The sequence below is a fragment of the Podarcis vaucheri genome (assembly GCF_965113315.1).
Source record: "Podarcis vaucheri genome assembly, chromosome: 3".
Taxonomy (NCBI): domain Eukaryota; kingdom Metazoa; phylum Chordata; class Lepidosauria; order Squamata; family Lacertidae; genus Podarcis; species Podarcis vaucheri.
The window spans coordinates 52,562,973-52,586,144 of record NC_138761.1 but is presented as its reverse complement, the minus strand read 5'-3'; the positions used below and the strand labels follow the sequence as shown (position 1 = coordinate 52,586,144).

Sequence of the window (23,172 nt, the reverse complement as noted above, 5' to 3'; positions counted from 1 at the left end):
TAAGAAGGGGGAGGAAGGCTACTTTTAAAATATAGCTAGACATTATATGTCAGCATTAAATTTCAAGGTTTGCATTAAGATCCTACAAGACTACCAGCCCTATCCCATGTTGTATATGTACTGGATTTGAAACTGATTTTTGCATATGTACTTGTTTTAAATTGTTTGTATATGGGATTCTTTTTACATATGGAATTGTTTTAGTTTCTGTGGAATAAAAAAAATCCTTTTATTGCTGTTGTTTTTAATGTGACATCGCTTCAAGATACTCTACGGGAAGTGATTCATAGATTGAATTAAAAAAATTGATAATGATCTTTTCCATTGAATTTGTTTGTTTTATTTCTCTTGCTGCTATTCCTGGTTACCTGTTGGTGTCCGTGAAGTGAATTCAGGGTCGAAATGAAAGGTGTCCTCTGGCCGTCCCACAGCAGGTTTAAAAGGCGGCATGATTTCTTTCCTGTACAACTTCTGCAAAACAACCACCACCACAAATGATGGATTAAAATAATTGCCAACAAGATACATAAAAGAACAAAAACACAGGAAAGATATTTTAGGCTACAGTCCATGGGTGTAGTCAGGGAGGGCAGCTCCCCCAAAGCAAGTAAATAAATAAAAATATTTAACTGACCAATTGTATCACAGATAACTTGGTTCTGTCCCCCCAACATAAACCCTACCCCCACAAAAAATAAATCCTGGCTACGCTCATGCTACAGTCCTATACACACTTACCTGGGAATAAGCCCTATTGAACACAATGGGCCATACTTTCAAGTATACATGCATAGGGTGGTATTGTAATACACACATTGCATCTTGTGTTTAGGAAATTATGTTCAGTGCTAAGCCTAGGAAAAGGTGGGGATCACCCTTGAAATATTCTATTACCTAAAGATCTATTTCCTCTATGCTTAGCAGTATCACACAAGGAGTGCTCTGATGGTGTTTCCTGCTTGGCAGGGGGTTGGACTCGATGGCCCTTGTGGTCTATTCCAACTCTATGATTCTATGAAATGAGGTATTAGTGTTGTAATGTGCCATGAGGCAATGTATGAAAACAACTACTAAGGGGTTTCTGGGATTGTCAGCCCTGGGTGAAGTCTTGCTTTAAATGGGAACGATAACTGATTTACCTTACACAAAATTGCTGTGAGGACAAATGAGGTAAGGGTTCAAAGTGCAGCTCCTTGCACACAGAGCTGACACGTGTTTGTCTCTTTGCACAGTGCCAGGCAGATGGCCAGCTTTAACACTGCAGACTACATACTAGAGGAGGGAAAAGGCAACATGGAGGTCTGCAGTAAGCCCTTTCACTCCTTAACAAGTGACTGGCACTGTGAAGACTGTGACAAGCAAGCAACCAACCATCTGTTTGATGCCACATGTAATCCCACTCAAGAATGTGAGGGGCTGTTTATTTATTTATTTATATTGTACAAGAAAAAGAGAGAGAGAGAGAGAGAGAGTGTGTCAATGGGTGATCCATGTGCAGGAAATAGATAGGCACTGCAAATCCTAATGTGGTGAATGAGGTAAGAGTTGTTTAAAAGTTGATTTAAAAAATGCTTCAAAGCAGAACACATATTTGTGAACACATATTTAAGATGGAAGAGGGGTATGGGGTGTCTGTTTATTTCTCAGAAAGTTAATTTTTAAAATTCATCTTTGATTCCAACTTCCTTCACTTGTTTGTTGTACTTATTGATATTGTTTCATATCAGGCCAATATTCCTGTCACAGTTTTCTTTGTTTTGACTAGATTCCGATGCCATTTGCAACGTTGCTTTCTCAAACTCTCTTTTACACATTTCCTCACGCAGAGCTTTTCTTCTTGCTGCTGTTGTGTGTTTCCAATAACTCTGCCCAGGACTTCAATGTAAACTTAACAGAGGACTCATTCTCCTGGGATCCATATAACGTACCACAAAGAAGAATAAGGAAGTGACCATGAGTCACATGTTAAGCATCATTGCCATTATTTGTGAAGATATGAATGCTTTGTGTAACAGAATTTCCTTTTTAAAAATAGGTAGAAAAATGAGAGAGGCAGATGTAAACACGCGTTCTATATGCATCTGGCAGTCATCATCTGGAAGGGCACTTATTTAATTGAATTAAGCATTATTTAGTCATTTCCTGCAATGAATAGCACAGTGCAGATGTTCACACAGCATAGAAATGATTGCATGGGGATGACGGCAGAAGATTCCACCTGCTGACCGTGTTCCATTCGTTAATGGAAACCTGTTCACAGAGAGCTATGCATATGTACCTTTGTCCAAATAGTGCACTGAATGAGCCATTTGTATGTTCCATGTTCGTAATGTATGTTCCATCAATCCAGAACAAAAGCTTGTCCAAAGGGCTCAGGTGCACAAGTTCCAATGGGGAGAGGGGAGAGAGCACAGGCACAGTCTTATGAACCCTTCTCTAAGATTGTCCATTTCCAGACTATTTGAATGTATTCACAGAGCTAATGACTTTGATGAGAAACTGAGCTGATCTCCAGATACCTTCCAGAAATAGAAAGGCAGCACTACAGCTAGTGACGCACAGCAACGCGAAAAAGGAGCTCTGCACAGGGATGAAGGAATGATTTCCCTGAACTATTATACACTTGCTACACAGGAACATGAACACACAATCCAGTAAGTAGACACAGGGATGAATTATCTTCGGGAACATTATCGAGTCTGAACCGTTGCACTGACAAAGCGATACTGTCAGGAGATGCCAAAAAAGGGCATCACTTTAGATCTATGAATCACTTTTCCATTTCTATGTTAATAGGCACACATAGCTCATTTCTATTTTTAACTTCAGTTGATGTTTTTGATGAATATATTTCTTAGGCAGAAGAACTGGATAAAAACAAAACCCTTCTCCTTTGGAGTCTTTGCACTTGGGGGTATGATGGCCAAATGGCTTTGTTTAATGGTCAGATGAATTCATCAACGGCATCTCACCACTCTGTTTGTGAGTCTTCAGCCTCTGCTGGTCCATATACACAGAGGATGGATGACGACAAGTAATGAATTTGTTGTAGGCAGGGTGACCTCACAAGACAAGGGGCAGCTTCATCACATCTTAATTTTTTTAACTGGACATTTCCAAAACTGTTGCTTTATTCCTGTAGAGGAGATGCCACAATGCAGACTCACCCTGGCTGGATGCAATTCAGGCAGAGTAATTAACAACCAGAAGTTTATTATTAGGCCAAGCTGGGGTGCATAAGGACTTGGAGGGTGGGAGAGAAACACTTGTAGCACTAGATTTTAATGGGATTTGAGCTGGTGAGTGCAATGTCCAGTGATAATGTTGTTTTTTAAATTGTTTTAATCATTACTGTATCTTTTATATGTTTTACCCTTTTGTATTTTATCTGTGCCTTGAGTCCATGTCTGGAGAAAAGGTGGGATATAAATGTCTGTTGAGACATTCTCAAAATACAAGGTGTATATTTGTAATATTTAATAGCTATTTTTATTAAATGATTTGCTTTTTAAAATACAGAACATTTAATTAGTTGGCAGCCTTAAATACCTACTTATAATTAGTACTGGGAACTGTGGTGTGGTGTTTTTATTCCGAAACAATGCTTCCATCAAATGTGAAGGGAAAATATTATAAGAATACTGTGGCATAGGTAATTAGACTGTCTTTACTTTTCTTATTAGTATTTAATGAAAAGCAGTCTGGATACTTTGGATCATATCCAGCAGCGAATGTAAGGAAGTTTTTCTTCTCCATAAATAAAATATATCAATATTCATACCATGTGTGCTGAATGGGCAAGAGGTATAAGAAAGACTGAAAAGTGTGTGATCATGGAACAAAACTGAGCTCATTGCTGACCTTTCCCAGTAATAACAGCGATGAGAACAAAGCACCTGCATTAGCTCTATTCCTCTTCTCTAGCCACAAAGGCGTTTTCAGCAGCTGGAAGCATCATTATAAGACATCAAGGACTAGCTTCCGTTTAGAACTCATGCTGGTTCATATTCAGAAAACCATCAAGTCAAACAGACCATCTGCTGCTACTGGGCTTTTAAAAGCTACACTCAACCCCCACCCGCCCCTGAAATGTCCCTTGCAAATAGTGGCGTTGCCAGTCTATGGCTAGGATGAACAGCCTTAGACAACCAGGCTGAAATAGTAACATTAAAATCCCATGCATAATTATGTTGGGTTGAATCCAGAAAAACTATATCTGAACTATATGCTCATTATGTGGAAATTAGTCTCTCACATTTCAATTACATTTATGTCTGGGGGGGGGGGAGCAGTCCCCTTCCCAGATGATCCACAGCCTCCGATGTGTAGCTTTCTTTCATTAAAAAGTAGCTGTCTAGCAGTTGTATAACTTGAGATTAGAAATGTAAATTTCTAAGAAATTTTGAAACCAGGTTGGGAGAGGGGGTGGAATTGGTGTTTCCCCCCTGTTAGAGGTTTCAGAAAAGAACAGAATTAATTGGCAAAAATGCCATACTTTCTATTTTTAAAAAGTACTCTCTACATATTACAAGTCACTTTGTTACTTTAGGAACATAAAATACATTATGTATAACTTGGTTTACCACAGAATATATTTTTGGTATATTAAAAGTACAGTTTACTCAAACAATAATTACAAATTGAATTATATTTTAGGCACCAGAAAAAAAAAAACCATTCCTCTTCTCATAGGCCTTTGGCTAATTAAGTAATCTATGGCCTTTTAAACTGTGTGGGTTATTGTTTTGTTTGTTGTTATGTTGAGTATTTGTGAGTTTTTATTTTGTAAACTGCCCTGTGATGCTCAGAAGAAGGGTGGTCTAGAAATTTAATAAATAAATATTTTAAGTTTTTATTACAAGTGGCATTACAAGCTGCTGAATTGTAAGGAACATAGCATATTTTTGGTTTTGCCAGTTTATGAGAAGCAGGCATAACTATCAGAAACTATCAATATTATAATAAAAAAGAATAGCAGAAATTGATAGCAGAAACTATCGATATTATAGTAAAACAAATCATTACTTATTTTAAAAATTACTGTCTTCTCCAGTCCTCCACAATGACAAGTTGACATAAAAAGAGTTGAGGAAAAGGGGAGGGGAGACAAGACTCAATGAACACTACAAGAAATTCAGTTGGTCTCTTCCTCTAAGCTAACCATTCCTGTTTTTTTTTATATATTTGCCATCACATTTATCATGGACCTCTAAAAACCAAAGGTTTGGCCTGATTGAAAATTCCACCCATCCACATGTCAATTTATTGCTTGATTTGATGTGAGTATTTCCAAAAATAGACCAATTTCTTTCTCATGCTGCAGAAGGTGGGGGAATCTGAAGTAGGAAAGAAGATGAGTCAGAGGTTGTGCTGTGTGAGGGCCTTGCAGTGGTGTTGCAGGAGGGTTATAATTGGCAGAATCCCAGACTCTGTTCCTTGGCCAAATACCTGAAGATGTTCTGTACTTTGCAACATTCTGTACTTTCCAACAACAAGCCCTAAGGATGCTGCTTGTTTCGTAATCTAGTCAAATGCAGAAGCAGCGCTATCATCACTTACATGTCTGCCTTTAAATCTTGGACCCAACAAATTTGCAGAAGCACAGATTGGATGGAAACAAAATTATGTAGTTCTATACTAGACAAGAGGACAGAAACAGATGCTCCAACCATGCCAGCAAGAGTAAGGCCACAAGCAAAGAAGACACTGGATCCTTTTTTTCTTCTCTTATGACAATGGCAGTGCCCTCCAAGAGGCAGAAATATATACTGCTCTTGCTTGTCCTCAAGTGTTTTTTTTTACCTGAATTTTGCTGTGCCCCCCCCCAGCCCTTCAGATCCCTACCTGTGATATAAAGCAAAACATGCAGGCACTATTCTCATCTGTTTTATGAGAAAGAAGAGGACTTGAGCCTTTCTGTATTTTGAGGCAATGAATGAATTGTAGCAATGACTGACATCTACAAAAGCAGATCTAGCCTATTAGAGAAAGAGAAGGTTAGAGTGATATGTGTACTGTCTAGACAGTTTTGGCCTCTCTTAGTGGAGGAGTGATTATTGCCCCACAGAAAACAGTTCAGGTACCCAGAATTTTAGTGTAGCCAAAATTGGGCAGTAGACAGTAGTGGATGGTGTTGTGGGTCAGTGGCACTCACTTGATCTCCTGACAGCTGATTCACTGTGAAGTAGGAGAGGGACGATGTGGTAGGGAGGTCTGTGTGGTGCAAATGCACAGGTAGGAGACAATCCAGCTGTTGAGGTTTTTGTTTTTTGTTTAAAAGAGTTGCTCTATGCAGGATTGCTTTCCTGCTTGCAAACACACTGGGGAAGCAGTGCTGGAGTCAGGTTGTTCTGAGCAAGGAAAAATCCTGGATTTGGGCTGCACATCTAACTAGTCAGACAAGACAATCATGTGAATTACTTACATTCCAGTCTATAGTAGCAAAAAAAGGATGCCGCTTAATTTCTTCAACTCCATCAAGGCCAGCACCTGCCAAAGCAATGAAAGCGAGATAATAAAGAGGATTAAAATGAACATCATTTCTAATAAAGAGGACCTTCTCATTGTCTCCAGCAACCCCAGCAAGAGATTTGTGGCTGCTACGAGCAAGAGAGGCGGCTTTCTGGTTGTGGTTCCAAAACTACAAAATAGGCTTTCAAGTAAGGTTTGTCTGGTCCCTTCTTTGCCTCCTTTTATGTGAGCACTTAAATTCCAGCGGGCTTCTTCTTCTTTAGTTGGGGCCGCCCAATGATGGATTTTAGTGCTGCTGTTTGTGTTCCATGGTTGCTATTTGAGGCATCAATTGTGCTAAGTTGGCCTCAGAGGAACTGTGAAACAATGCATGTCCCAAGGCGCTCTCACCAACACAAATAGTATACAGCATTTATTTTCAGCTGTAGTACTGTACACCAGAGTTTAAAAATAACAATAATAGTAGTAGTAAGAGGAACAGAATCATTCTGCCCTCACCTTCTGTTTCCTGCTAACGTAATTGACCCCTTCACTGTGAATAACTTCTTATGCTTTAAGTTAGTGCTTTACCACTTATGTAGTGCTGAACAGCAACATCTAATCAAAGTAATTCCTGGAAAGACTACTAGTTAAAATTCTATAAGCAGACTTGAAAAGAACAAATGGTTTTCTGTAGAAGCTGTAGTTAAATAAGTGGGCAGAGAAAGAATCACACTGGCAGGCCAAAAACGCAAATACTTTTATGAAGCGTACGTCGCCTACGCACTCAAAGCAAGCATTTCAACCACATCATCAATCTTCCTTTATTTAACCATCTTCTGAATGTTCATTGTCAGAATCTGACCCCAGTGCTACCTGTAACAAGTGTGAATGATCATATGAAACATTTTTCAGTGCAATGCTATGGCTGAGGCAGAGACTTACGGGATCCAGCTCCAGAGACCAACTGCTGGTGCAAGGGATAACATCCTCTTGCATCACTGATGGGACCCAAGTCCAGCCTCAGCCAGTTATGGAACACTCTGCACTGTATCTAAAGGACCCCTGGAAGGGAACTGAATCTACTATGAGGAAGCAATGCAGGACCTGAGAGGATACTTGGTGGCTTTGTATGTGGAAATACATGACAGATGCACAATGCCCTTTTTTTTAGATCTCTCTATGGTGGTGATAATAGCAGGAGCAGGAGTATTTGCCCGGCACTTTCAAGTATTGAAAGCACTTCACGTGCATTAGCTAGTTGCAAGTCTTGTAACACCCCTATAAGGTAAGTGAGTATTATTATCCTACATAGGAAAGGGGGAAGGATGAAGGGTAAGAGAGTTTGCCTTGCCTAAGGCCATCTAAGTTCATGGTCAAGGCAAAATTCAAACTGGGACGTCTTACAATTGCACTATATTGCACTTTTGTAGTATATTTCTTTTGTAATATGTAATATGCTGTTTGGGGTATATTTATATAAGTATATTTATATACAATACTGTATATAAGATATATTTATATACAATACTGTATATACAATACTGTTAGTATGGGGGGCCGGGAAGAAATCTACATGAGCCTTAAATTCCATTGGAATATTTTCTACGTGTATCTCACTGTTTGATTAAGTTGATAAACATTCCTAGGGGGAAACACTGGGTGAGTGCCTTTAAAAAGAATGAAGACATAGGCTAAGATTATGGACAGCATTAAGGATAGCTCCGTGGGATCAGTCCATCCAAGGCCAGCCTAACTGCAGAGGAATATCTTTTTACTTCAGTCTTCAGAGTGACATCCCAGAAACTTAAGCTTCCTTTCATGGCCTGCAGCAGCTGACATGCATGCATTATGGGGGGAAAAAAAACTTTTACCTTAAAGATTATATTAGTATTTGTAGCAGATCCAGCAAACAAAATCAAAATCTGAGAGTTTCCTTCCTCCTCAGCTACATATCAATAGAAATGCAAGACCTATAGCTCAGCCAGATGGCAATCACATCAGGCTGCCAAGAATCCTGTTAACAACTGCCTGTTAGAACTCTACCGGAGAGACTGGTGGGTGTGCGATCAAATGCTCTATATAGCCAGCCTTCGTCACGCCACCTCAAGCAGTTGAGCAGCTAAGGATGTAAGGCGGAGGAAAACCATCTTTCCTTTTCCTCTCCGATTTCCTTTTCGGCTCTGATTGGATCAAATTATGTACTTAATTTAGCTTTACATGTTTATTTGGAATCCAAGTCAGAAAGCTGGTAATGTAGCTTAGACACGGTAGCAGGTTTTCACATCTATCTGCAGTTGCTCTGTCCTGTGTTTGGCTCTCTAAAAGAAATTTAATTAGATGCCATAATCCCCTGGGATGCTGCTGTCAGTGAACTCCTTAATCAACTGGGTAATTAGGTAATTTTAAAAAAATAATCCTGAGACCAATCTTACAAGAGACAAAGGTTCACTTTTTCTTTTCCCTATAGTATTTCCCCCTTTTTTCTACTTAAGTTTCTTGCAAGCAGAGTGTGTGTGTGCGTGTGTGTTGTAGCCCCTTCAAGATTAACAAATTGATTATGGCATAAGCCTATGCCATAAAGAATTTGGTTAATCTTTAAAATGCCACAAGACTCTATGGTGATTTTTACTGCAAGAGACTAGAACATAAAAAGAATCATAGAATCATAGAATCATAGAATCATAGAATCATAGAATCATAGAGTTGGAAGAGACCACAAGGGCCATCGAGTCCAACCCCCTGCCAAGCAGGAAACACCATCAGAGCACTCCTGACATATGGTTGTCAAGCCTCTGCTTAAAGACCTCCAAAGTAGGAGACTCCACCACACTCCTTGGCAGCAAATTCCACTGTCGAACAGCTCTTACTGTCAGGAAGATCTTCCTAATGTTTAGGTGGAATCTTCTTTCTTGTAGTTTGGATCCATTGCTCCGTGTCCGCTTCTCTGGAGCAGCAGAAAACAACCTTTCTCCCTCCTCCATGTGACATCCTTTTATATATTTGAACATGGCTATCATATCACCCCTTAACCTCCTCTTCTCCAGGCTAAACATGCCCAGCTCCCTTAGCCGTTCCTCATAAGGCATCGTTTCCAGGCCTTTGACCATTTTGGTTGCCCTCCTCTGGACACGTTCCAGTTTGTCAGTGTCCTTCTTGAACTGTGGTGCCCAGAGGGCATTGGGAGATGGTGAGAGCTGGGTAAGGTAAAGTTAAAGGTAAAGGGACCCCTGACCAGTAGGTCCATTTGTGACCGACTCAGGGGTTGCGGCGCTCATCTCGTTTTATTGGCTGAGGGAGCCGGCATACAGCTTCCGGGTCATGTGGCCAGAATGACTAAGCCACTTCTGGCAAACCAGAGCAGCGCACGGAAACGCCGTTTACCTTCCCGCTGGAGCGGAACCTATTTATCTATTTGCACTTTGATGCACTTTTGAACTGCTAGGTTGGCAGGAGCAGGGACCGAGCAACAGGAGCTCACCCCTTTGCGGGGATTCGAACCGCCGACCTTCTGATCGGCAAGTCCTAGGCTCTGTGGTTTAACCCACAGTGCCACCCGTGTCCCTATGAGAGCTGGGTAGGGAACTTAATTGTTTCCATGCACCAGATTCTTATCAAAATCAGCCTTGCGGGCCAAATTTTAGATGTGGGCGGGGCCACTCACCTGTCAATCATGGAATGTCACAAAGGTTCGAGGTGCTTTGAAGTCCTGAAGTTGGGACCTTGCAAGGCACTGCTAAAATATTTTTTTCCTAGGTTTTATCAGGGCTTTTGATGCAAACGTCTTGGAAAATCCTGCTACTTTGACTATGTGCTCCCCTTCTGGACTGGGAACAGGCATGCACAGCCAACTCAAGATTTACCTCTGCTCTGTGACTCATTAGATGGTATCACAAGTGACATCGGCTGAAGAGTGGGTGGGTGTGGAATTAATTTGATTCAGTATTGGTCATTTGTTCAGTATTCTATAATTTTATTATTCTTTGATGTTTTAATGCTTATATTGTACATCACTGCTGTATTGTTTCTGTATGAGCTGGCTGTTTAGAAATACTCCTATAAGGAAAGAAATAACTAGCATCTGTTTCGGTATGTGTAAACAACACTTAGCTATCATGACTAATTGCCATTATTAAACCAATTCTTCAACAATTTGTGCAATCCATATTAAAAGCCCAAAACACATATTTAATTAAAGCTCCATTACCTTGCATCTCTTCCCAGCACATTGTTCAACTATGCCATTTACATGAGAACAAATCAAAATTAAGTGACAAGGAAAACAAACTACAGATTAACATTTGATTGTAATCTATCGCTGAATTTATCAGAAATGAAATGAATCCCCATACCTAATCTGTTGGATGGATTCCTCTTGAAAAGAGCTCGAAGCAAACTCTGAGCTTCTGTGCTCAAAAACTGTGGCATTCCTAGCTTGGCTCTGAAAGAACAGAAACTTTTAAAATGTAGGAGGACTTTTCAGAAATGTCTAAAAAGATCACACACATATTTAGCAGTGGAAATAAATACAGGTGTGCAGAGGAAATATGCATGGGAAAATATATAGAGTTCCCCAAAGTAATCTCGAGGCATATTGGATAAAGAATGTTCCATAATACTGACTCTATTAAACATTTCTTTAATTCTATGGGAAGTGTGTAATTCCCCCTTTTAAATACAAAATGGCAGGAACTCTGCCCTCCTTTGGATCTAGTCACCCTAGCAGGAATAGGAAAAAAATGGGCATACGCAATAAATAATTTAATTTGGATGCCATGTTGCAGGTTGGGGTCTGATATAGTTGCAGATTAGTAAACTAGAGCTCCCAGCTATTTATTTTATTTACCCTACAACTAGCTCACGTATAGGAAGGGCTGTACCACAGCACAGTGGTGGGCTATCTGCTTTGCACGCAGAAGGTCCCAGGTTCATTCCCCAACATCTCCAGATAGGGCTGGGAGGGACCGATCTGAAATCCTGGAGAACTGCTGCCAATCCATATAGGCAGTACTGAACCAGATGTTCAGATTATGGTTCACAGATTATTTCAGAATTGGTAGGTTCGTCTTTAAATGAAAGCTGAATCAAAATTCTCCCCCGCCTCTACAGCCAAGCAAACTTTGTCTATTCCAAGCAAAAGAATACACGTTTTACGTCAACAAACAAGTTGGAGCTTACTACTCACTTGAGAATGAGAGCCATGGTCTCCTTTCTGTCTTTCCCCTGGAATGGCAACGACCCTGTCAACATTTCAAACTGTAGAAGGAGGAGAGCAGAAAGCTAAAGAAAGACCTAAGTGCATAAGCATTGCAAGTAGTGGCGTGGTGTTCTTGGTCCTGGTGATCATTGCAATTGGAGTCATATACCCTACCTCAAAGAGCCCCCAAGGGAAGTCCAAACTCTATGGTCAGAGCCCTTAACGCCTAAATCATTTTGCCTCTTTTGTTTGCCTTCCTTCCACCCCCCCCCCAAATTCTTTTAGTTCCCTAGTTTACAAGATGCCACTCCAAGCACGATCGGCATCATGCTAACATCTGTTCCACTTTGATTAAGGCAAATTATAATTGGATACTAAATCTAGTTTAAATAGCTCACAGTACATCTTTCACTTACATTTTGGTAACTGAAAGCAATACAAGTGGAATTATAAGCCCCAAAGAATAGTTGTTCTACATTTGCTTTGACAGATTAAATGGTTTTAAAAAAAGCCGTACCAAATTCAAAATTCAAGGAGCATCACACAAATTCCGCAGGAATTCTATTTTTTTCCCCTTATTGAAAATTAGCTCAAAATGTCACTTACTGAGTACAGCAAATAGCCTGAGTCCAATGTGGCATCTGGTGATACTAAAAGACAATGGCCCAGTTCAGACATAATGGGAAATCATTCTTCCCTGCTACAAAAATGAGTTTGCAAAAGACCTGTGCTCACTCAGTTGTGTGCTCTTCTCTACTCTGTTCCATGCCCAAGAGGAGGTGACTGAAAGCTTCTGCAAGGATTGAGGAACCTCCAGATGTTGCTGGATGCCAAGTCTCATCAGCCCCAGCCAGCATGGTCAGTGGTCAGGAATAACAGGAATTCTACTCCAACAACATGTGGAGGCTCACAATTTTCACAGCCCTGATTTGAACTAACCAGAGCTTGGATGTCACAGGGAAGAACAAGATATGGAACCTGCATTTAAAGAGATACAGGCTTTGAAGTTTTTCAAGCAAGCAACATCCATGTTTTGAAAAAAAAGTCCATGGATTACAGAAGAGGAAACAAAAGTGCTTAGTACTATTCTGAACAGATGAAGATCCAAAGAGAAGAAAGAAAAGGTGACAAGCTGGTGTTTGACCTACACAATATATAGCAAAAGCTATTCTAGGAAATGAAATATCCTTCTTAAAAGGAGGAGCAGCTCCATCTTTCACCACAATGTGGAAATTTTTACCAGCAAAGTGTGATAGTCACCTGACAGTGTAGGCCGATAGATAGAAAACCATCTTTTTAATGAATGTTTGAAAATTATAACCATTTTAAAATAAAATGTCAGAACATGTCTACACAATGCTGAAGCTGGAGTTTCCATTAAGCACACAAGATCCAACGGTCTATACTGTATAATAATTTTTTGCTGTTAGTGTAAAGAAAAACTGTTCTAGCTGTTCTAGCAAAAGCTACTGATGCAAATAAAACTAAAAGCTCCCCCTGCATCATATGTGCATAGAAGACATCTTGAAAAGAAAAAAATAGGACTATGACATCCATTTGAGCTTAATGCTGTGGATCACAAATATGCAGTGCACAAGAGGAAAGGTTTGCAGGAGTAGAAACATTCTTTCGGAAAAAGGGAGATCCCCCTTCAAATGAACCCCCACTCCAATGAGAATTGAGAATGCCAACTGACCACAGAATGCTGACAGTTGCAGGGGTGGGATAGAAAACACAGCAGGCAAGTGGGTAAAGTAAGGAGAATGGAATGGAGTGTGCTGGAAAAGAGTATGGCTGGCTAGCTAGCTGCAACCCTGACCAGAAGAATTCTACACTGCAACGTTTTGTTGCAGCACAAATTATAACAGACTAGCCATTACAATTTTGAGAGGAGACTACAGAAGAATCTGTACCTTAATTGTACCTTATATGTATGAACATCAAGGAAAGTTAGATATTGAGGGTGGGGGCAGAGTTGGCATATACATTATTTCTATTTAACATCACTAAAAAGTATCAAATATTGCACACAATACCCTCTTTCAGTGGGGAGTACACTCTATTAAAAAATAATCATATTACAAATTTTGTTTTCTTTTTAGTACTTTCCTCCTGTGTCCAGATAATTTAAAATTGATGGCTGTAGTTTACTCAGCTTGCTGCAAGGTACTGTCTGACACTTTCTAAGGTCACTTTGGCACAAAAATACTGACTGATACTTTTTAAGGTCACTTTACTCTGTTCTTTGAGGCTGAGGGCGCAGGAATGACTAAAAGATCCACTGGGATTCACAGAGAAGGAAGGAAGGTGAATGAAGTTCCTGCTAGGAAACAAAATACAATAGGAAGACCTGTGCACATAAGACACACAGCAGCAACCTGCAGGTGAGAGGTTAGTGCACACTACCCTTTCAGAAAGTTATTTTGTGACTTGCAGATAAGAGAGAAGAAACGTAAGGCTGTACAGAGAGCATCAGCTGGACTCCCATTGTCACAAAAATTTTGCTTTGTTGCCTCATTATGACACATTCATCTTCTTTAGAAAAAGGAAGCAGGGGAAAATAACTGTGTGAATTGGCCCTGTAACTGGTGTTTGATGGTGAATACTGGATTTTGGGAAATGTTATTATTCTGGGTTAAATAAACCTGTGAAATGATATGTGTCCTAAAACAGACCTTCATTCTGCTGACTGCATATATAGAGGCTGTCTCCTGTAATCACCGCAGACAGAACAGAATTCAAATATAGATGTGAGCATATTCTGGGGGTTTCAGCTGACACCAAATCACTCTTCATCAGCTCTGTGTCTTAACTTCTCCTTGTTGTCCAGGGCCAGCCCTACCATTAGGCAGAGTTAGGCAGCTGCCTCAAGCAGATGACGGTGGAGTGCCTGTGTTTGCTGCCACCACGCCCTGCCATTCTTTTTGGGCGTTCCCCTCTGTTAGAGGAGGACAAAGTTGTGTGTGGCATACAGCCAGCCCTGTGCCCTCCAAGCTAGCCTGCTTCCCATCAACATTGCCACTGTTGAAGTTCAGTTGCCAGTCTGGTTAGCTTCTTTTGTGGAATGGTGGTGGGAGACACCATCTTGTCCTTTTCCTCAGGTAACAAAATGCCTTGGGCAGGCCCTGTTGGTGTCTGTATATCTTGTAGGAGACTGAGAAGCCCCATTTTACTCCCCACACAGACAAAGAATAATAGAATTGTACAGTTGGAGGGGAGCACAAGGGTCATCTGGCCAACCCCCTGCAATGCAGGAATCTTTTGCCTCCAGTTCCTTCAATATGAAGTTCTAATTTCAGAGTAAGTGAACAGCCACTTCATAATCCTGAGGAGACCAAGGAAGGGTTACTTAATTTCTCTCTTTCTTGACCTCTCTTTTTGCACTAATTCATCTGGCAGTATACTAAGGCTCTCCAGTTTCCTAGCAACAGCATGTTATGGATTATGAGGCTGTGCTTCTCTAATGAATAGAAGCTGCAGCAAAAACTCAACTACTTCCCTTCCCTTGGGATTGGATAATATATAAAGAAGTACAAAGAAGTGTGGACAGCCTCAGTTGAGGTGGATGCAATGGGGAAAACGGCAGACTCTCGGCGAAAGAAGCTAAAATACTCAGAATAAAACTGCTTCATAGCAATGATAAGTGCCTGAGATGATTTCGTTTCCCAATGCTGATATCATGGGGATGGTGAAGAAGCTCAAACTCATAAATGTGCTTCTTAGAAGTAGCTTAATAATGGTTTGATAGGAAATAGCACAGCCACTGCCAAAGGGGACCAGGCTAAAGCAGTCAATCCCAAAATAAGGATTGTCTCATTACCATTAGGACACCGAAGGACCACCAGTCTGCGCTTTGAGTGTGGCCTCGCCGGTTGACCACCTCTGGGGCCATGTACTCTATTGTCCCGCAGAATGAATATGCTCTCTTGTCATGATCGATGGCTTCCTTGCTCAGGCCAAAATCTAAATAAAGTCAGATTTAAAAAAAGAGAGAAATTGAGTATGTGATATAAAGACACTTGCAGCCACTTTAAATACACCAGTCAAGACACAGAACCCGATCCAGCTCTAGTTTATTTTAGTAAAAATTATTAGTCTCTTTTCTAGAAGAACCAAGAAATGAACAAAGGGAAGAGAATTTAAAACCAGAAGCCACATGTAAATCTTAGAAGCTGAAATATAAACTTTATAAACTTCTTCTAAGTTTTGAGTGTTGCGCTCAGTTGGTGGCCCTGGAGGTTCAGCGTTAGCAGATGCTGCCATCAAGTTAAAGTGGGCTTGGAATAGCCTTGCAATGTAAGTGGTCTGCAGTGGCAAGGAGTGAATTTTAGTAAATCTGCAATGGGAAGGAGTTCCACAACTGAGGAGCACCCCCCAAATCCTATCCGTTTTCTGAACCTGATGCAAAATTGCTATTATTTAGGGGGCAGCTTTGCTGCATCTGAGAGATTGTTTATTTAATTTCAGTTTCTCAAAGCAGCTTACCAAGAAGAAGTAAAACAACAACGTGCTAAACTTAAAACATAGATTAAAACATCAGAAAACAAGGCCATTAGAACGGCATCTATTAATTTTCATTGCAATGGATTACAAAGGAGATGGGATTTAATTAGGCTTTAAATCTAAACCTTAAATCGTGCCAAAAGAGATCAGGAAGCCAGTGAAAGTTCAAGCATGTATCTCAGTGTCTATTCATCACCAGGAGGAAATGACAGGTAGAATGCAATAAGATGGAGCTGCTACATGGGGTGTGGGGGATGCTACACACCTGTAATCTTAATGTGTCCTTCTTCATCTAGAAGTATGCTGGAAGATGATGCATAGAAAAGTTTAGGACAAATGGAAAACATATTAAATAAAGTCAGAAGATGCATAATTAGTGCATAGAACCTGAAGCAATTCAGTGTGAAGAAAACCACAGGCATCCATTAAAACTGCCTCTTATATTTGTGTATTGTAAAAGTCTCCGCATGAACAAATGCAGATCAATGGAAGAGGACCAGGCTTGGATCCTGAACTAGCCACCGTGTCTCAGCCTCAGGTCTGCATCTCTAAAGTGGAAATAACATTACACTATCTCATAGTTGTGCCCGTAAGACAGACAAAGTATATAGTGTACCATCCCATTGTGTAATTTATTATGTTGATAATTTTCCTTCAGTGATCCATAAACTTGCATGTGAATGTCCTGCCCCATTATTATTATTATTATTATTATTATTATTATTATTATTATTATTATTATTAAAAATGGGAGTTTAAGGTTCCAATCAAGTTATTCAAACATTCTGTGAGGTTGTTCACATAAAATTCAGTAATAAATACAATAGAGAACCTTTGGAAACATCTCAGTAAAACAATACCATCTTATTAAACTATCAATTCAACATCAAAAATATGGTTTTAAAGGTCTGCTTGAAAATATCCAGGAATGGGGACTGCTTAATATCATATGGAATTATATCCCACACTTTTGGAGCCACCACTGAAAAATCCCTGGCTCAGAATGATGGGTCTGCACACATAGTCTGTGATTTCTGTGGGGCACTGTAATTTTTTCTGCTATTTTCCATGCTAGCCAGGCAAAAGCAGTCGATGAGGATGTGGAGAGGGCTGGTGAGAAGTGTGCCTGGAGAAGATTCCCAAGGGCCTGGAGGTTCCCCACTCCTGATCTAATGGATGGGCCCCAGGATTACAAGGTAAAGGGAAAATGCAACAAGTAGTTTGCCATTTGCTTCTTTCCCACCCCATCCAATGAGCTTATTCTTCACATTCCTTTCTATTCATCCATTTGGGCAAGGGTAAAAAAAGGACTGTGTTTGATTCCCCCTATCATTTTTTTTTAAAAAATAAAATCTTTTGAAAACTGCAACAATAACTCTCACTCCCACATTGTTGTATTTTGCAGTGAAATGTAATTTGAAAGGAAGTGATACTCGGTAGAACATTTGTGGGCTGGGAACAGACTGTTGCGGAGAATAAATGAATAATGAATACTGACAGTTGTCACTACTATTATTCAACTACTATCTCTCTATTGCCTTTCTGACAAAGCTTGCTTCTTCTGACAAAGCCGTGCGCATAAGAGTTGTACACCACAAAAAGAGTATACAATCCTTGCTGCTCAACAAATCTTCATTTAAGACAACAATGCTGTTCTAAAATTCCCTTATCTGTATCTAACACGGAAGAGAGAGAGAGAGAGCATATCTTCCATAAGCAAGGGAGAAACTGAATCTGAATTGCTATTTGTTTCTCTGCCTTGTATGCCCCCACTAAGTTTTCCTGGAAGGAGAGAGGAATGTAGTCCCTGGGGGTGTTATTAACCCAATGGAAAATTGGCTGGTATGGCCCTGGCAAAAGCAAGGGGGTCAGCAACTGAGTTTGGGGTACCATTTCCTCCAAGGAGCTCAAGATGGAATACATGGTTCTTCTGCGCCTCGTTTAATCGCCCTTGCCCACTAATGTCAAACTATTTGAATGTGTAATAATTTCCAGAGGAGCAACCACATTAGTCTACTGTTGCTGCAACAACAGCAGAGTTTTGAGGCACCTTAAATGCTAACTGATTTGCCATTTGAAGTTGGTTATTCAATACAGTTGTGTCCTGTTTTCACCCCAGTTGAGCAAGTTGGCTTTCTTACCCACTCACCCTATTCTCACTCCCCACTATAGACACAGTTTCTTATCCTCTGAACTTTCAGGATGTTCTCTAAGCTATTCAGATATATGAGAATATCACTCCAAGAGACATACATTTCATGAGGAAATTGATGCAGGGTCTCACAGGCATTTTGTGATCCAAACAGAGTAACCCCATTTAAAAATCTCCCCACATGCATTTCTGCCCCAACTTACTTTTCTGGTTTCAAATCCCTGTAAATAATACCAAGACCATGGAGATGATCTAAAGCCAAGGCCAGCTCAGCTAAGTAGAACTTAACATCTTCTTCTGTAAACATAACCTAGAGAGAAGCAGAAAAAGCAGTATTTTTTTAATGCACAAGTGGATTTATTTATATCGATACTTTTGCTAGGATACTATGACAATATATTGGTCCAACAAAATCAACTGATTCTAAGCCAAATGGAAAACAGGCTAACAATTCAAAAGCCAAAAACTGGATTCTGCTAAATCCATTTTGATTTACCGAAATCAATTCAAATATTGGATTTTGGACATTTATATTTATATCAAATTTGGGATACTGTCCTGTTCCTCACATCCAAAAGTTCCAGTCCATCATAAATCCATGTCTACCCAGAAATCATGAGTGTAGACATGATTGCAACCAAAATTTTACAAAATAAGTTTATCGCTAACATGTGAGAGCTGAATAACCCTAGAAACAAAATCAGAATAGGTGATGTTATTTCCCACTTACAGATGGTCATTTTGGAGTCTGTAGGTATCCTATAAAATGAATCAAATTTTATGACCGCCCCCAAAACACTGATCTGGTTTGCAATTAGTACAAATATGTAGGTTCCTATAGAATTTCACTCATTTCACATGCTAGCAAGGTTATGCTTAAAATTCTACAAGGAAGGCTCAAGCAGTATGTGGACCGAGAACTCCCAGAAGTGCAAGCTGGATTTAGAAGAGGCAGAGGAACCAGAGACCAAATTGCAAACATGCGCTGGATTATGGAGAAAGCCAGAGAGTTCCAGAAAGACATCTACTTCTGCTTCATTGACTATGCAAAAGCCTTTGACTGTGTTGACCACAGCAAACTATGGCTAGTTCTTAAAGAAATGGGAGTGCCTCATCACCTCATCTGTCTCCTGCGAAATCTCTATGTGGGACAAGAAGCTACAGTTAGAACTAGATATGGAACAACTGATTGGTTCCAAATTGGGAAAGGAGTACGGCAAGGCTGTATATTGTCTCCCTGCTTATTTAACTTATATGCAGAATTCATCAAGCGAAAGGCTGGGCTGGATGAATCCCAAGCCGGAATTAAGATTGCCAGAAGAAATATCAACAACCTCAGATATGCAGATGACACAACCTTGATGGCAGAAAGTGAAGAGGAATTAAAGAACCTTTTAATGAGGGTGAAAGAGGAGAGCGCAAAATATGGTCTGAAGCTCAACATCAAAAAAACGAAGATCATGGCCACTGGGCCCATCACCTCCTGGCAAATAGATGGGGAAGAAATGGAGGCAGTGAGAGATTTTACTTTCTTGGGCTCCATGATCAGTGCAGATGGTGACAGCAGTCACGAAATTAAAAGACGCCTGCTCCTTGGGAGAAAGGCGATGGCAAACCTAGACAACATCTTAAAAAGCAGAGACATCACCTTGCCAACAAAGGTCCGTATAGTAAAAGCCATGGTTTTCCCAGTAGTGATGTATGGAAGTGAGAGCTGGACCATAAAGAAGGCTGATCGCCGAAGAATTGATGCTTTTGAATTATGGCGCTGGAGGAGACTCTTGAGAGTCCCATGGACTGCAAGAAGATCAAACCTCTCCATTCTGAAGGAAATCAGCCCAGAGTGCTCACTGGAAGGACAGATTGTGAAGCTGAGGCTCCAATACTTTGGCCACCTCATGAGAAGAGAAGACTCCCTGGAAAAGACCCTGATGTTGGGAAAGATGGAGGGCACAAGGAGAAGGGGACGACAGAGAATGAGATGGTTGGATGGTGTTCTTGAAGCTACTAGCATGAGTTTGATCAAACTGCGGGAGGCAGTGGAGGACAGAAGTGCCTGGCGTGCTCTGGTCCATGGGGTCACGAAGAGTCGGACACGACTAAACGACTAAACAACAACAACAATAGAAGAGATGGTGACCACTTTGTTCTTCTTTCTGTTGCTGTGAGTAAAGTAATGGTTTAACTTAGCATGACATCCAAAACCAAGCTGATAGTTTGTCTTGCTCCAGGTAAGCACAAACTATAACCATGGACTAGTATTACATATGAACTGGGCTGATTATTTGCTAATCTCTCTCAAGTTTTTTTCGGGTTTTTTATACGACAAATCTATCAAATATGAATTAAATCAGTCTTCTTGAAATTGCTCTTTTGGCTAACCTAAAATGAGCCATAGTGAAAAGGCCACATTTACATTTTTAAAATGAAAATGTGCTTTTCTCCATAACTACATTCTTTTTTAAAAAACAACAATAACCAACAGCAACATTATTTCAGTGTTTCCACAACGTATGTAAAGTTCTACTTCCCAGTATTATAATTAATCCTCCTTATCCCAACTAATATGTTGGGAGGTTTTTATTATTACTAAATTACTTATTACTAAATACAAACTAAGGTTTTTCTTATTACTAAAGGGACAATGGCTAAATCCTTGTAAGGAGCAACCGGTAGGCCCCTGCTTTAAAAAAAGAAAGAGGAGGGAGGGAAATAATGCTTAACCGCACATTTCCCAATAGCGCTAACATTGATTCTTTATAGAAAGACAAAGACTTCATTTCTGTGTTCTGGGGATAATGGCAGGATGGCTGTGTGTTACACTTCCATGACCTTGCTTGCAGAGCATATCGAAAGCCACAGGAAGAGGACGGACAGGCAGTTCACCCACGGTCAAAGGAATTGCTCCCTGGAAGTGACTTTAAAAGGCCATCCGCTTCAAGGCAATGACTCTTGTGGCTGGCACAGATCTTCAGGCAGGATTTAGAATTGAGTAGTCATTACGGCTCACCCAGACAGCAGACTCCAAAAAGCTGCATGAGCAGGTTAGAAAAAGAATACTGTATTTTTTTTTAAAGTGGCGCATGGTGTCAGCCTGATGTACTCCCATTCACTTTGCCTTGGTGCACTCAGGTCATCATGGAAGAGTTGACTTCCCTTACTCAAGCAGCATTCAATAGGGGAGGACTTAACATGTTACTTCACACCTATGCTTATTGCTGAAAATGCATGCGGGCGATGACTTAGCTTAGCACAAGATTAGCTTTTGGTATGCAGGCACTGAGATGCTACTGGGAAAAGGGACCGTAGCTGAGTCACAGAGCACCTGCACTATATGCACAATGGCCCAGGTTCAATCCTTGGCATCTCTGGGTAGCGCTGGGGAAGACTCCCAGTCTGAAACCCTGGACAGCCACTGGCTGCCAGTGTGGGCAATGACAGAGCTATGAGAGCCAATTGCCTAACTCCATACAAGGCAGCTCCCTATGTTCCCACTGCATGGATCACCTACACAGGGACAGGGTTTCCAGCCAGACAATGAGCAACACGTCCATCAGCCCTGGAAGAGGAATAAAGAATGAAGAGGCAGCAGCAAAGAAAGGAAGGAGCAACAGGAAGACAGACTTGTGTATTGGCAGAGACAGAAAGGATGATCACCATCCTTCATCATAGTCTGAGGAAGACCCTCTGAAAACAAAGGGCATAAATAAATAACACAAGTCCATTGATTTCAATGGCTCTACTCTGGGTATGGCTTGGTTGGATATTGCCCAAAGAGAGAAATTAATTAAGACTGGAACAGAAAATGCTATTTAAAATATATAAATATTTTGCACTAAGAAAACCAGTTTTTAAAAAACGGAATAGTCCCCTGTTCTGCCCAGTTGAGCAATTAATGTTTTCCTGCCAAAATAAAAGGTTTCCTGCCAACAGTCAGTACCAAGGCTAAAAAAACTGGTAGCATCATCTATTGATTGAATATTCATCATCTATAAGTTTGAATATTCACATTTTAGAGGGATGGGGAGGAACAAGCACAATTTTCCTTTGTGGCAGATGCCAAGGTGTGTCTGAAGTATAAAATGTGTTTGAGTGCTAGAACGAATAAATGGCTGTGACTGAAGGATGGCCAGTGCTCTGCGATGATCAACAGCGCTGCATTTCTGCTGCCAGCAAGTGTTTAGCAGGAGGCATTGCACCTCTCTCCAGCTGCTCCATTGCTTTGCAGATGGTGCTTTGATAGCCGTTGGCCCCCTTGGCTGATGGGCATGGCAGGTCTTCCCAACAAACTGCTGTGCTTTGGCTCCAAGAATGATGTAAATGGGAAGATGCACTCTTGATGTTTCAGGGTGTGGTTCAGCAACAAAGCATTTGCTGAGCTTTGTTGTGACCTTGCCTTATCCTCAAGTATATGGGCAGATTACAGCATGGGCAGATTGATCCAGTGCAAATAAAAATGAACCCTAAAGATAAATGCTATAAAGTGCCATGATGCTATGTGTTGGATGTATTCAGGATAAGAGGATTGCAGGGTTGTTGTGAGGATAAAATGGTAATGGGGAGAACCATATCCACCACTTTGAGCTCCTTAATGGAAAGGTGGAATATAAATGTAATGAAAATAAAAATAACTAAATATATGAGAAACTAGAAGGATGGAATTTGCTAAGAGACACAGCTACCAGTATAGAATTACTTTGGTTTGTTTTTCAAACAAAAAAACATTAATCTATTGGACTCACCTCTTTGGAAAGTCTGGTGAAAAGGTCCCCACCTCGTAGGAAATCTAGTATAAGATATAGCTTTCCTTCTGTTTGAAATGCTACAGTAGAAAAAGACAGTAGGATATTCAGATATGTTGGACCTGTAC

General features: G+C 40.5%; 1 protein-coding gene across 6 annotated transcripts in view; it reads right to left on the bottom strand.

Annotated features, from left to right (window-relative positions):
* The window catches only part of RPS6KA2 (ribosomal protein S6 kinase A2), a 171,676-nt gene that overhangs the window by 18,224 nt on the left and 130,280 nt on the right, over positions 1–23,172 (bottom strand). For all 6 annotated transcript variants that reach the window (XR_014218043.1, XM_082216715.1, XM_082216717.1 and 3 more), the window contains 8 exons: positions 23,045–23,124; positions 18,506–18,612; positions 16,416–16,453; positions 15,468–15,610; positions 11,636–11,706; positions 10,803–10,891; positions 6,425–6,489; positions 369–471 (listed from right to left, as the gene is read on the bottom strand). Coding sequence is in view for 5 of the 6 variants with exons in the window: in XM_082216715.1 (XP_082072841.1) it covers positions 369–471; positions 6,425–6,489; positions 10,803–10,891; positions 11,636–11,706; positions 15,468–15,610; positions 16,416–16,453; positions 18,506–18,612; positions 23,045–23,124 (696 nt within the window). In the remaining variant the exon portion in view is untranslated. The remainder of the gene's footprint in view (positions 1–368; positions 472–6,424; positions 6,490–10,802; positions 10,892–11,635; positions 11,707–15,467; positions 15,611–16,415; positions 16,454–18,505; positions 18,613–23,044; positions 23,125–23,172) is intronic.